The sequence below is a fragment of the Phyllobates terribilis genome, unplaced genomic scaffold (genome assembly GCF_046119375.1).
Source record: "Phyllobates terribilis strain yellow unplaced genomic scaffold, ASM4611937v1 Scaffold_17__1_contigs__length_24005725, whole genome shotgun sequence".
In the NCBI taxonomy this organism is placed as follows: domain Eukaryota; kingdom Metazoa; phylum Chordata; class Amphibia; order Anura; family Dendrobatidae; genus Phyllobates; species Phyllobates terribilis.
The window spans coordinates 15,966,711-15,981,709 of NW_027362777.1; the positions used below are offsets into that span (position 1 = coordinate 15,966,711).

The window sequence follows — 14,999 nt, forward strand, 5'->3', positions numbered from 1 at the left end:
CGCGCGGCTCCGCTCCGTACTCCTCGTACACACGCGGCTCTGCTCCGTACACCTCGTACACACACGGCTCCGCTCCGTACACCTCGTACACACGCGGCTCCGCTCCGTACACCTCGTACACACGCGGCTCCGCTCCATACACCTCGTACATGCGCGGCTCTGCTCCGTACACCTCGTACACACGCGGCTCTGCTCCGTACACCTCGTACACACACGGCTCTGCTCCGTACACCTCGTACACACGCGGCTCTGCTCCGTACACCTCGTACACACGCGGCTCTGCTCCGTACACCTCGTACACGCGCGGCTCTGCTCCGTACACCTCGTACACACGCGGCTCCGCTCCGTACACCTCGTACACACGCGGCTCTGCTACATCCACACTGTAAACCCCTCCTGACCCCACACATAAACTTCAGCTCATCCAGCACCATGACAACCAGCACAGCAGAGTCCTGCATCCACTGAGGCCCCTGATCATGTGACCCCTGACTCCTCCCCTCCTGTGACCTCATCACAGCTCCTGTGCGCACAGAGCAGCCATATATGTGGTGGCGGCTCTGCAGGTGGAGGTATGTGGAGATTCCCCATTACTGGGCATTAACCCCTTCAGCACCGAGACTCTTTTGGGGTCTCTGTGTGGTGTGAACAGTGAGGTAACAGCTGTGGGCAGAATGCGGCTTTGCTGGTTCCCGTCCACATTAGATCCATTCAGACGACTGCAGGATGAAGGACAGAAGCCCAGAGAAGTCCTCACACAGCGCCATTATTCCTCTCCTGGTTCCAGCACAGTAATGTAGATACTGGTGATTATCTCTCCATTACGAGTATCGGGGGAGTTCTAGACTGCCCCCCGTATGTCTTGTGTCTGTTATACGGCCAATATACATTCGGGCATTGCCTGCCATACACTGTAGTGCTGTAGCCATGTTTTCTACTGGCATTACTGCGATTGGCCGGCCGCATCTTGTTATCGGTAGTGATGAGGGAACGTGCTCCGATAAGGGGTTAACCGAGCACGCTGGAGCATAACTGAGTATCATCGGAGAGTGCTTGTATATCATGTTCGAGTCCCTGTGTCTGCATGATTTGCAGCTGTTAAACAGCTTCAACACGTGAGGATTCCCTAATAAACAGGCAATCCCGTCATGTGTTGAGGCTGTCTAACAGCCGCAAATCATGCAGACACAGGGACTCGAACATGATATACGAGAACTCCGATGACACTCGGTTGTGCTCGGTTAACACCTTATCCAAAGACCATTCGCTAGTTATTGGGCCTTACAGAAGACCCCGCGATGCGATGCTTGGCCCACTGTCCTCAGAAAGTACAGTAGTTCAAGGAGAGTTGTTATAGGAGGGAGTGCTTAGATTAATGTCATCTCCCTTCTAAATATTATAAAGCTGCCTTCCATGTGGCACTAAAGGGTGTATTTCACCTTTTTTAACACCTTTCCGACATGGTCAGTAATAGTACGCACAACGTCAGAAAGGCCGGTTCAGCGGTGTCTCCGGCGCTGAGCCCGCACTGGACCGAGCACATGGCAGCTGATTATTACAGATCCGCCCGCGACTACTAACTAGTTAAATGCTGCTGTCAATCTCATTAACAGCGCCGCGCCGGAAGCGCGTCACTTACCCCACCCATCGGTGACCCCGTCACGTGATCGCGGGTCACTGATGGGTGGGCATGACAGCCCTGGGTCTGCAGCAGACCCCAGTGGTTGTCAGGTAAAGATTGCTATGAGCGCCACCTAGTGGTCGGTACTCATAGCACAGGAGCATTTCTGCTACATAGAGGTGATCTGCTCATCACCTCTATGTAGCAGAGGCGATCGGACAGTTGCTGCTTCTAGTCTCCTATGGATACTATAGAAGCAAGCAAAAAGTGTAAAAAAAAAGTTTTTAAAAGTTTAAATCACCCCCTTTTGCCCCATTCAAAATAAAATAATAAAAAATAAACCCCATATACACATATTTGGTATCACCGCTTTCAGAATCACCCGATCTATCAATATAAAAAAAATAATTCATCCAATCAGTAAACGGCATAAGAAGAAAAAAATTCCAAATGCCAGAATTACGTTTTTTTGGTCGCCACAACATTGCAATAAAATCAATAACGGGCGATCAAAACATCGGATCTACCCCAAAATGGTATCAATAAAAACGTCAGCCTGGCACGCAAAAAATAAGCCCTCACCCGGCCTCAGATCCCGAAAAATGGAAACACTACGGGTCTCGGAAAATGGCGCCATTTTTTTTTTTTTTTTTTTTTTTTTTTTAGCAAACTTTGGAATTTTTTTTCACCACCGAAATAAAAAAGAACCTATAAATGTTTGGTGTCTACGAACTTGTAATGACCTGGAGAATAATAATGGCAGGTCAGTTTTAGCATTAAGTGAATGTGGAAAGAAAAAAGAACAAAAAACAACTGTGGAATTGCATTTTTTTTGCAATTTCACTGCACTTGGAATTTTTTTCCCGTTTTCCAGTACATGATATGGTAAAACTAGTAATGGCGTTTAAAAGTACAACTCTTCCTGCAAAAAATAAGCCCTCACACGGCCATATTGACTGAAAAATAAAAGGGCTATGGCTCTGGGAAGAAGAGGAGCAAAAACGAAAACTCAGAAACTGAAAATGCTCCTGTCATGAAGGGGTTAAACCTAGTAAATAAATAATGAATTAAAAAAAATGACATGGAGTCCCCCCCTATTTTTGATAACCGGCTAAGGTACATCAGACAGCTTTGGGCTGATATTATCCTGCTGGGAAGGTCCATGGATATTGGCCCCTTCCAGCCTAAAAATACCCGTCCGCAGCAGCCTCAGAATTGTCAAATCACATTAGATGCGACAAATTTTGGCACTTTGTCTACCTCTTCCCAATTGCCCTGGTATGTTGGCAACCGGGGTAATATTTTTGTGGTTTATGTCAGTTGTGTATTGTCAGCTGTTATCAATCCTAACAGTTAGTATTGGAGAAGCGTCTATCAGACACCCCCATTACTAACCCAGTAAACTGAAAGAAAATAAACACAAATATATTTTTTTATAAAACAACTTCCCAGCAGACAGCAGAGGAATAAAGTTCAGAGAAGAAGCTTCATAGAAAGACAATGAAGTTACAGACGTCATTTAACCCTCTGAGAGAAAGTGATTCCAGGGAGTAAATCCAGAACATGTCTCAGTAGAAGTTTACAGCGTTGTGATTGTGAATCCGCTGCGGTCGCCTCTTCTAACACCGACCATCGGAGATCAGAACTTTTATCACCATCTCTGAGAAATGTCTGGCCACGGTGGTCTCACCAAACTTCTGCTCTTTATGCTTTTTCTTGCAGTAGCCGTAGTGGATTTCATCCTAGACTCATAGAGCCGAATAGAGGAGCCATGTTCCTTCAGTCTGATTGTAATTGATCATGACGTTTGTCCAATGTCCACTTTAAAGAATTTGTCCACTACTTTTTATGAACCCCCCAATGTACCCCCCGGGGCCCAGAAATGTTTTTGTAAATACCTTGTGGTGCCTTTCTGCCTCCTTGCGACGCTACCGCTGGCCGCTCAGAGGCATCACGTGACCCGTCATTGATGTCACGTCAAGTGAGGCGTGACATCAGTGACGCGCTCCCCACGGTGGATGCTTGGCTGTGGGCGGGGTTACCCCGTGCGTCACACCCAGCATCTACCGCTCGCTTTCCCAGTGAATGAGGAGAGGAAGAGCGTGCAGTGGATGCCGGGTGGGACGTGCTGGGTAACCCACACCACAGCCCAGCGTCCACCGTGAAACGCAGAAGTGAGTACCACCTGGTGCAGCCGGAACTTGACGTGACATGAGCGGACTGTCAGAGCTGGCTGCAGCCAGGGGTCACGTGATGCCTGTGAGCGGCCAGTGATAGCGCCACTCACAGGCAGAAAAGGCACCACAAAGTATTTAGAGAAACACTTATGGGCCCCGGGGGAATACATTGGGGGATCATATAAAGTAGTGGACAACCCCTTTAACACAAGGGCACTTTACCGAGTAAATCACACCAGAAATGTAGCAGGTAAAAACCACCAATATCCACAGGTGTCCCTTCTAATTGATGGGAAAACTGTCACCTGTAATAATCCTCCAACAGTTCTTGCATGACAAACATGGAAAAGTGCCCCTTTATGGATTTGAAAGAAAGTCTGTTTAGACACTTGAGCTTAATAGTATCAGCTCTAATCAAATGGTTAGATAGTGATTTACCCTGAAGATTCACAAATTGTGAGGTTGTTTTAAAAATGTTATGTTTAGGGTGTTTTTGTGAATGAATCATGTATTGCTCCCATAGTACAGTGCCCCTTTCTTGGCCCCCACACACAGTATACTGTTCCCCTAGTACCGCCATCCACCCACACACTGTATAATGTTTCCCCAGTACCTCCATCCCCAATTTTATTTTTTGGGGGTGTTTTTCATGTAATCTATGGAAACCTACATGAAAATGCTAAAAAATTCCCATCATATCCAGAGAAAAAAAATACATTGTACATGGAGAATTTGGCATCAAATACCTCTTGTGTTGGTGTTCTTACAAACAAGCTTTTATAAATGTCTCAAACTTCTGTGTGTGAATCAGACATGAGATCTAACATGATAGAAGATTACAGTCTGGAAAAGACGGAAAACATTCATATAGACGGCCGGTGGTGATGTAGTCAGTGATGGACTCTGGCCAAATATGTTTCTAAAGCCGTAGTTGAAGATCAAAATGTCGTCCTCATCATGAAGTAGTTATTTCTCATGTCACGTGTAATGAATATCTTCTGCAGTATTGCTAATGCCGATTCCAGTGTCGGTAAATGAGACGAGAATTAGCAATAAGGAAGATGAGTCTATGAGAAACGTATTCAGCTGCAGACGCCAAGGAAGAAACTGCTTGTTGTCTGTGGCCTAAAATATATAGGTTTTATTACTAGATGTAAAGAAGAAAACAAATTAGTAGAAAATAGTAAATCTCATATGTTTCCCTTATTATCTCCAGTGATTGTATTATTACTAGTGTTGAGCGAGCACTAAAATGCTCGGGTGCTCGAAACTCGGGCCGAGCTCACCGTGATACTCGGGTGCTCGACCCGAGCAACGAGCCCAATGTTAGTCTATGGGAGACCCAAGCATTTTTGCGGCGGCACCCCCGGCAGTCTGTAGAAAGCCTAAAAAGTGTCCAAATAGTGACAGTGCTCAAAAGACATGGGGACAGCATGGGGATCACCCCAGGAAGCATTTCTGACCCCCAGGTCACTACTGTCAACAATATGGTCAGAGGTATTAAGCCACTTTTGTGTCCATTAATGGTCCCCAGCCACCCCTATTTCTCCTGAGAACTTCCCCCACACTTTTCTCAGCCTGGCCTGCTTTAGGGCAGCATTGGACAAGCCCACCAGAGAACCAGACTCCTCCGGTGGGCCCTGGCTTCTCCATCAGGGGAGTTGAGAGTGCCAAGGTGAGGAGCATGATGATGATGATAGAAGTTAGCATCTGCTTTGTTTTCTTGGAATGCAAGCGCATGTATGTAGTAGCAGCTAGGCCTGAGGTTTTCCTGCTACTATCCCAGTTCTATGACTCCCGTTAAAACAAAGCTTCAGTTGATAAATGATGGATGACGTGGTGGCAAAGGAGAAAGAGCAGGAGGAACAGGGACCATTCACATCAATATCAGGCCAGTCAACCACACATGTCTTGTAGGATATGTTTCTGTACCAAAAGGAGCTGTTCGGCTACACAGTTATAGGGCATACAGTGAGTGCAATGCCTACCAAAAATTTCGAGGCACTCCAATGCCCCTTGCAAGTGACATGGAGGTTTTTTCCATTTATAGCAACTGGGTCTCCTGTACACTGTTGGCCTAAGCAGTGAATGGAAGGCTTTCCAATAATTATGAGAAACTGCAATGCTCCTTGAAACAGACGTGGATTACAGCGTACTAAAAACCTTCTACCCATTATTGGGGAGTGGGTCTCCCTTAGTTTTCGCCTTTGCATTGGAAAGCAAAAGCTGACTAAAAGCTGACTTTGGGAAAATTAGGATGGAGGAACTTGCAATACCCCTTACAAGAGCCATTCACTACAGCATATTACAAAAATTATTCCCATTATTGGGGAGTGGGTCTCCCATAGTCTTTGCTTATGACTTCCAAGCAAAAGCTTCCAAAAATTAGGATGGAGGAACTTGCAATGCCCCTTACAAGAGCCATGCAGTACAGCATATTACAAACATTATTCCCATTATTGGAGTGGGTCTCCCATAGTCTTTGCTTATGCCTTCCAAGCAAAAGCTGCCAAAAATTAGGATGGAGGAACTTGCAATGCCCCTTACAAGAGCCATGCAGTACAGCATATGACAAACATTCCCATTATTGGGGAGTGGGTCTCCCATAGTCTTTGCTTATGCCTTCCAAGCAAAAGCTGCCAAAAATTAGGACGGAGGAACTTGCAATGCCCCTTACAAGAGCCATGCAGTACAGCATATTACAAACATTATTCCCATTATTGGGGAGTGGGTCTCCCATAGTCTTTGCTTATGCCTTCCAAGCAAAAGCTGCCAAAAATTAGGACGGAGGAAATTGCAATGCCCCTTACAAGAGCCATGCAGTACAGCATATTACAAACATTATTCCCATTTTTGAGGAGTGGGTCTCCCATAGTCTTTGCTTATGCCTTCCAAGCAAAAGCTGCCAAAAATTAGGATGGAGGAACTTGCAATGCCCCTTACAAGAGCCATGCAGTACAGCATATTACAAACATTATTCCCATTATTGGGGAGTGGGTCTCCCATAGTCTTTGCTTATGCCTTCCAAGCAAAAGCTGCCAAAAATTAGGACGGAGGAAATTGCAATGCCCCTTACAAGAGCCATGCAGTACAGCATATTACAAACATTATTCCCATTATTGGGGAGTGGGTCTCCCATAGTCTTTGCTTATGCCTTCCAAGCAAAAGCTGCCAAAAATTAGGACGGAGGAACTTGCAATGCCCCTTACAAGAGCCATGCAGTACAGCATATTACAAACATTATTCCCATTATTGGGGAGTGGGTCTCCCATAGTCTTTGCTTATGACTTCCAAGCAAAAGCTGCCAAAAATAAGGACGGAGGAACTTGCAATGCTGGCAACACGGACCACGGTCACCCTGGTGGAATAGTGGTGGTGGAGGCTGAGGATAAGGAGAAGAGCATAAAACAGCCGAAATGAGGAAGCGTATACCCATGTGTGGGTGTGAAGCGGTGCATGTAAATACACCTCCCGAAATAACACAGTGGATTTGACTTTGTTACTCTGCTGTCATTTGGTGGTGATGAGAAGTCTGGCCCAATCCAGCCCTTGTTCAATTTGATAAGGGTCAGCTTGTCAGCATTGTCAGTTGACAGGCGATTGTGCTTATCAGTTATAATTCCCCCAGCGGCACTAAAAACACGCTCCGATAACACGCTAGCGGTAGGGCAGGCCAGGACCTCCAAGGCGTACAGAGCGAGTTCATTCCAAGTGTCCAGCTTGGATACCCAATAATTAAAAGGCACAGAGGAATCACGGAGGACACTGGTACGGTCGGCAAGGTACTCCCTCACCATCTTTTGAAACTTTCCACTCCTTGTGAGAGTACCCCGCGCCTCAGGGCCTGTCCGAAGGGAGGGTCTGAGAAAACTCTCCAAGAATGTTGACAGTGTTCCCCTGCCTCTGCTGAATTGGAGTTGCGTCTCTCTCGCCTGTACGCCTTGGTTGGGCAACGAACTGTGACCTCTGCCGCTAGCGTGTTCAGATGGGAATTTTTTTAACAGTTCTGCAGCAAGGGCCTTCTGGTACTGCCCCATTTTTGTAGACCTCTCCACCTCAGGAATAAGAGAGTGAAAGTTCTCCTTGTAGCGGGGGTCTAAAAGTGTCACCAACCAGTAATGACTGTCACCCAACATTTTGACAACGCGAGGGTCACGGTTAAGGCAGTGTAACATACACTGTGTTCCAAATTATTATGCAAATAATATTTTCTCAGATTTTCCCAAATTACCTATATGAATTGCAGTCATTATAATTTTCCAGTCAAATAACTATTAGAGTACAATTGAAAGGTTTTTGTACATACTGCCTATGATAACAGTATATTTTTTAAAAAATAAAAAACTCAAACTGCCCTCAAAATGCATGTTCCAAATTATTATGCACAGCAGAGTTTTCAACCTTTTCATTTTAATAAAGAACAAAAAAATGGTCATTTTTGAAATTATAAGCATTAGGTTATTACAAACTGAAATCAAACAGTTTTCAACTCAAAACTTTATTCTAGGTGACGTTACATTTGCACATAGGACCCCTTGTTTGAAAGGAGCTTCTGAACTCTCTCGTCCATTGAATTTGTCAGGTTTTGGATGGTTTCTGCTTCAATTGTTTTGCATGAGGACAGAATACCCTCCCAGAGCTGTTGCTTAGATGTGAACTGCCTCCCGCCATCATAGACACTCCTTTTGATGATGCTCCAGAGGTTCTCAATGGGGTTGAGGTCAGGGGAGCATGGGTGCACATTACACATCTGCATCTCTGGCTGCTATGGGCATAAAAGGGGGCAAACTTATGGTGTGGCACCCATGCTCCGCTGACCTCAACCCCATTGAGAACCTCTGGAGCATCATCAAAAGGAGTGTCTATTATGGCGGGAGGCAGTTCACATCTAAGCAACAGCTCTGGGAGGGTATTCTGTCCTCATGCAAAACAATTGAAGCAGAAACCATCCAAAACCTGACAAATTCAATGGACGAGAGAGTTCAGAAGCTCCTTTCGAACAAGGGGTCCTATGTGCAAATGTAACATCACCTAGAATAAAGTTTTGAGTTGAAAACTGTTTGATTTCAGTTTGTAATAACCTGCTAATGCTTATAATTTCAAAAATGAGCATTTTTTTGCTCTTTATTAAAATTAAAAGGTTGAAAACTCTGCTGTGCATAATAATTTGGGACATGCATTTTGAGTGCAGTTTGAGTTTTCTATTTTTTTAAAAAATATACTGTTATCATAGGTAGTTTGTACAAAAACCTTTCAATTGTACTCTAATAGTTATTTGACTGGAAAATTACAATGACTGCAATTCATATAGGTAATTTGGGAGATTCTGAGAAAATATTATTTGCATAATAATTTGGAACACAGTGTAAAGTCAGCCATGCGTGCCAGACTGGTAACGGGCAAGACTTCCGTGTCCTCACCAAGATGACGACTGACCATTCTCTTCTCCTCCTCCACCTCCTCCTACCCCCCTGTCCTCAGGCCACCCACGCTGAACCGACGGTATGACAGTTTTACAGGTACTACCGTCTACAGCGCATGATACCAGCTACTGTTCTTCCTCCTCCTCCTCTCCCTCATTGTCCCCCAATGCACGTTGGGATGAGATGAGGCTGAGGCTGGGCCCCTACGGCTTCTTGATCCATCTCATCATACTCTGGCTGCAATGCCTCCTCTTTAATTCTCTGCAGAGAGCATTGCAAAAGACAGACAAGTGGAATGCTGACGCTAATGATGGCGCCATCTTGGTGGACTCCTCAAAGTTTGGCAAGATGGCAGACATCCAGGTCCACTCCTGAGGTCTTATGTGTGAAGTCTGACTGAATATCGACGGCCTTGTTGCAGCTGGTACTCCCAACTGCTCTCTTCTACTCACAAATCCTTTGCAACATGTGGAGGGTAGAGTTCCAACGTGTGGGAACATCACACACCAGTCGGTGTGACGGAGGCTGCAAGCGCTGCTGCAACACAGCAAGGGCGGCGGAAGCTGTAGCCGACTTGCGAAAATGAGCTGACAGGCGGCGTACTTTGACGAGCAGATCTGGCAACTCGGGGTACGATTTAAGAAACCGCTGAACCACGAGGTTAAGCACGTGAGCCAGGCATGGTACGTGTGTGATCTCGCCTCGCCTCAGAGCCGCCATCAGGTTACGGCCATTGTCACACACGACCATGCCTGGATGTAGGTTCAGCGGTCTCAGCCACAGATCTGCCTGCTCTTTCACAGCTGTCCACAATTCACAAGCAGTGTGAGGTTTCTCACCTAAGCTTATGAGTTTCAGCACAGCCTGTTGCCGCTTGGAGGAGGCAATACTGCAGTGCTTCCAGCTTGTAACTGACGTAGTGATCTGAGATGGAGGCTGAACATGAGGAGGAGGAGGATGATGCGCAGGAGCTGTACACTGTGGGGGCAACTCTGACTGACATAGGTCCCGCAATCCTCGGTGTGGGGAGGATGTGTTCCGTCCCAAGGTCCGACTGGGTCCCGGCTTCCACTATGTTTACCCTGTGTGCCGTCAGGGAGATGTACCGTCCCTGGCCACAAGTACTTGTCCACGTGTCCGTTGTCAGGTGGACTCTCCCAGTGACTGCCTTGTTGAGGGCACAGCAGATGTTTTGGGACACGTGCTTGTGTAGTGCGGGAATGGCACACCGGACAAAATAGTTTCGGCTGGGGACCGAGTACCGAGGGACGGCCACCGCCATAAGGTTGCGGAAGGATTCCGTCTCCACCAGCCTAAAAGGCAGCATTTCCAACGCAAGCAATTGGGAAATGTGCGAATTTAGGACTGTGGCCTGTGGGGCGTTGGCTGCAAATTTGCGCTTTTGTTCAAAGGTCTGGGATATGGACAATTGAACGCTGCGGTGGGATGTGGACGTTGATGCTGTTTCTTGAGAAACTGCCATAACAAGTGAAGACTGAGAGGAGGGGGCATCTTTGCATGCAGTATGGACAGGGGATTGCCTTGCACACACAACAGGGGGTTCTATTGCACGCACAACAGCGGAAGAAGCAGTGGTGACACCCGCTGACACTGGTCGTGGACCCTGGGGTTCACCCCACAAAGTCGGGTGCTTTGCTGCCATGTGCCTGATCATGGTGGTGGTGGTCAGACTGGTAGTTTTGTCACCCCTGCTGATGCTGGCATGGCAGGTGGTACAAATGGCCTTTTTGGGGTTATCAGCAGAGTCTTTGAAAAAATTCGAGACTCTGGAAGACCTACAGGTTGTATTGGCAACGTCCCTCATGTTGGTGTTACGGGGAACTGTTGCCTGCCTTCTGTGTGCGGCCACCACACTGCTACTTCCTGCCTGTTGGGGTACTCTGCCTCCCTCACGCTGTGTGCTGCTGGCCTCGCTCTGCATGTCCTCCTGCCACATTGGGTCAGTTACTAGATCATCCACCACCTCCTCCTCTTCCACTTGCGCACCACTATCCTCCTCCTCACTTCCTGGCAATTGTGTCTCGTCATCGTCCACCTCTTGTGACAAATTGCCAGCGTCGACTTCCTGTGGCCGTGGCTGTTCATATATTTGGGCATCACTACATGGGATCTCCTCTTCCACCACTTCAAGCGGAGCAGGCGAGGGGCACAATTCTGGAAATGGACCAGTGAACAGCTCTTCAGAGTGTCCAAGTGTGGGATCAGTTGCTGTCTGACGACACTCGGCATGGTGGGAGGAAGGAGCATCAGGGTGAGGAGGAGTATGCAGTTGAGACTCACGGCTACTAAGATTTGACCGTGTGGAAGACAGACCGGAGGTGGTGGTGCCCAGGTAACTGGAAGTATTATCTGCTATCCAATTAATAACCTGTTCACACTGATCAGTTCGCAATACTGGTGTTGTTCTGTGCTTCCCTAGTAATTCAGTCAAGAACTGGGAGTGAGAAGATGTGGCTGTTGGTTGTGGCACATTTTCACCTTGGCCACGGCCCCGTCCTCTGCACGCACCATCACCAGAACGTCCAGTTCCACGTCCCTTGCCACGCACCTTGCCCATTGTAAATTAAGTAAAATATATTACACTCGCACTATCAATAGAAAAAGGGTAATAAAATGGAGATTAGAACCATGGAAGAGGAAAACCACAGTTCTCTTTCTCTGGCCTACACCCGACTCTTTTAAACAATCTGAACAATCAGGGAGAAACTATTACTGTTTTTCTTTAAGGAAAAAATACCAAAAGCTGGATAATAGAGATTTTTTTACCGTGGAATGGCAAAACCACTTATTGTTTACTGGGATATACCAGACTTTTTTAAATAGATATATTTGCGGCTGAACAGTGAGCGACACACTCAAACTGTTTTTTTTTTAGGTAAAAATGGCCCAAAAGTGGATAATACAGAGGTTTGAACTGTGGAACTGCAAAACCACACTTCTATTTCTCTGGCCTACACCAGACTATTTTAAACAGATATATTTGTGTCTGAACAATCAGGGAGAAACTATTACTGTTTTTCTTTACGGAAAAAATACCAAAAGCTGGATAATAGACATTTTTTTACCGTGCAACGGCAAAACCACAGTTATAATTTACTGGCGTATACCAGACTCTTTTAAACAGATATATTTGTGTCTGAACAATCAGGAGACACTATTACTTTCTTTATGGCAAAAAATGCCAAAAGTAGGATAATACAGAGATTTGACCTGTGGAACAGCAAAACCACACTTCTATTTCTCGGGCCTACACCAGACTCTTTTAAACAGATATATTTGTGTCTGAACTGTCACAGACACACTTTTTTCTTTTTTTTTGGGGGGGGGCACCAAAAGGTTAATAAGATGGGTATTTGTACAGTGTGAAGAAGGAAAAAAAAAAAAAAAAAAAGAGGATTTAGATGAAAAAAAAAAGATTTTTTCTGGCCCCCGAGACCTGGAGCTAATTCTAGCAATTTGAGCAGCACCACACAGGACTGTAATGCAGCATTTGCTGGTATAACCAATGCGTCTCCTATACAGCCTGCCTGCCTGATATCTGGGATAGATATTAGTCCTGAGAAGGTCTGTTTGTTTGATTTGGCAGGCTTTAGAGACCCTACACTACCTATTTCGCACTATAAATCTCTCCCTAGCTCAGCAGCGCTGTCCCTACACTGTCTGATCCCGGCCGTCTGTGTCCAAGATGGCGGCGCCCCGTTTTAAATACTCGAGGTGACGCTGTGCAGCCAGCCAATCACTGTAATGCCCACAAACAACATGGCTGCAGCATTACAGTGACTGGCTGGCAATCCCTGCATGTTCATTGACTCTGTAAAGAGCGCCAAACATGCATGGCGGAGACCCGAGCTCCCGCCCGAGTAACCCAGAAATGCTCGGTGCTCGCCGAACATCCCGAGTAGTGTGATGCTCGGGCGAGTACCTGTTAGAACCCTCCTGTTAGTTTTTGCTATCTTGTGTTTTGCGGTCACGTGACCAGCTGCCTGTATATTCCACCTCCGCCCTTCTGGCTTTGCTGGACTTCAGTGTTTTTTGCCTGTCTCTCTAGCCAGGTGCTTCGGTGCCTATCTCTGTCTAGATTGCCTGGTCCTCTGGGACCTCTAGTACTTTTTGTCAGTTTGTCTTTTTGCTCTGCAACAACTTCTGTTAGGAAGTGTCCCATTTTTGTCCCAGTCCTTTATTCTATAGGTCTCTAGACTAGCCTAGGACGAATGTGGGTCTGTTCACAAGGAACAGGCTGCCCGCTACATCATAGGGATTCAGCTTAGTCTTACTGTAGGGACAGCTTTTCCCATTCTTTCCTTAGTTTATGTTGCAGATCATAACAGTACCGAGCAGTGTTGTGCATGCTCGCTCAACACTAATTATTACACAAGATTTTTATGAATTTACATCGGCTCATCATCTTCTTATTCAGGTCTCTACAATATTGGATCCCCTAAATAAGAAAATTTTTCTGATTCATTCATTAAGCATGGATATGGACAGGGGCAAGATGGCGGAGAGGATATTACACCTCACCCTAGAGATCCTCTTCCGGCTTACTGGAGAGGTGAGAGATTCTGATGACGTCACATTACATCATTCTTATCTATGGGAATAACAGATGAACAGAACTGGAGAGGTGAGGACTCTGGAAATGTCTGGAGGGAGTTTTGTTAATGTGTCTCTCCATAACCAGGATTACACAGTAGTGAAGAAGACCTCTAGTGAGCTCTGTCAGGACCCTGTGTCTGAGGGATGGGGAAGACCCCTGAGCCCAGTCACAGGGCCTCCACCACACCCACTGATACATGAGGACATCAATGACCAGAAGATCCTAGAACTCACCTACAAGATGATTGAGCTGCTGACTGGAGAGGTGACACTGCTGGGAATGCTGGGACATTATACAGTAACGCTATGAAGGGATCGGGGGGATGACTGTATCATTGTATGTGTCAGGTTCCTATAAGGTGTCAGGATGTCGCCGTCTATTTCTCCATGGAGGAGTGGGACTATTTAGAAGGACACAAAGATCCGTACAAGGACGTCATGATGGAGGTTCTCCAGCCCCTCACATCACCAGGTAATAGAAAGGGCTAAATACACACGGCCTATAATTATCTGTACGTAAAGAATGAATTCAGTCCCTGTATGTGTTTCCTCCAGCTCTATTCAGTAAGAGGACAACACCAGAGAGATGTCCCCGTCCTCTTCTTCCTCAGGACTGTAAACAAGAAGATCCCAATGTTCCTCAGGATCATCAGGTAGATGGAGAGAAGATGTCATGAGATCTCCCCTATGATGTGTAGACGGCTGTGAAGGTCTTGTGCTCAGTCTTGTTTTATCCACCATTATTATGTTTTATACTTGTGTAATGAGAACGGTGGAGATGGCAGGATTAGAGCTGATCATAGATGGGACTTCTCCATCTGTCTGTGACTTTTACAATATTTGTTTCAGGGTGAAGATCTGACCCATATTAATACTACAGAGACATATGTGAGGGATGATGAGCGGTGTAAAGAGGAGATTCCGACATATGACTACCCAGGTGAGTAGTAACCACTAAATGCAGAGAAGTCACAGATTCTTCTTAGATAATAGTGTAGAAAACCTCAGCACTGCTGGAATAGGTGACGTATGGTCCAAAGCCATTCAAATAGCAAATGAAACTTGCCACTCTAAAGCCCCCGTCTCACATAGCGAGATCGCTAGCGAGATCGCTGCTGTGTCACGGTTTTGGTGATGCAACAGCGACCTCACCAGCGATGT

At 46.2% G+C, this 14,999-nt stretch overlaps 1 protein-coding gene across 1 annotated transcript in view; it reads left to right on the forward strand.

Annotated features, from left to right (window-relative positions):
• The first annotated feature begins 511 nt into the window (after positions 1-511).
• LOC141176116 (uncharacterized) overlaps positions 512-14,999 on the forward strand; it is a 58,457-nt gene continuing 43,969 nt past the window's right edge. Inside the window, exons 1-6 of the mRNA XM_073660110.1 lie at positions 512-572; positions 13,660-13,794; positions 13,924-14,103; positions 14,187-14,310; positions 14,394-14,491; positions 14,688-14,778. Of these exons, the coding sequence (XP_073516211.1) occupies positions 13,717-13,794; positions 13,924-14,103; positions 14,187-14,310; positions 14,394-14,491; positions 14,688-14,778 (571 nt within the window). The 5' untranslated portion in view covers positions 512-572; positions 13,660-13,716. The remainder of the gene's footprint in view (positions 573-13,659; positions 13,795-13,923; positions 14,104-14,186; positions 14,311-14,393; positions 14,492-14,687; positions 14,779-14,999) is intronic.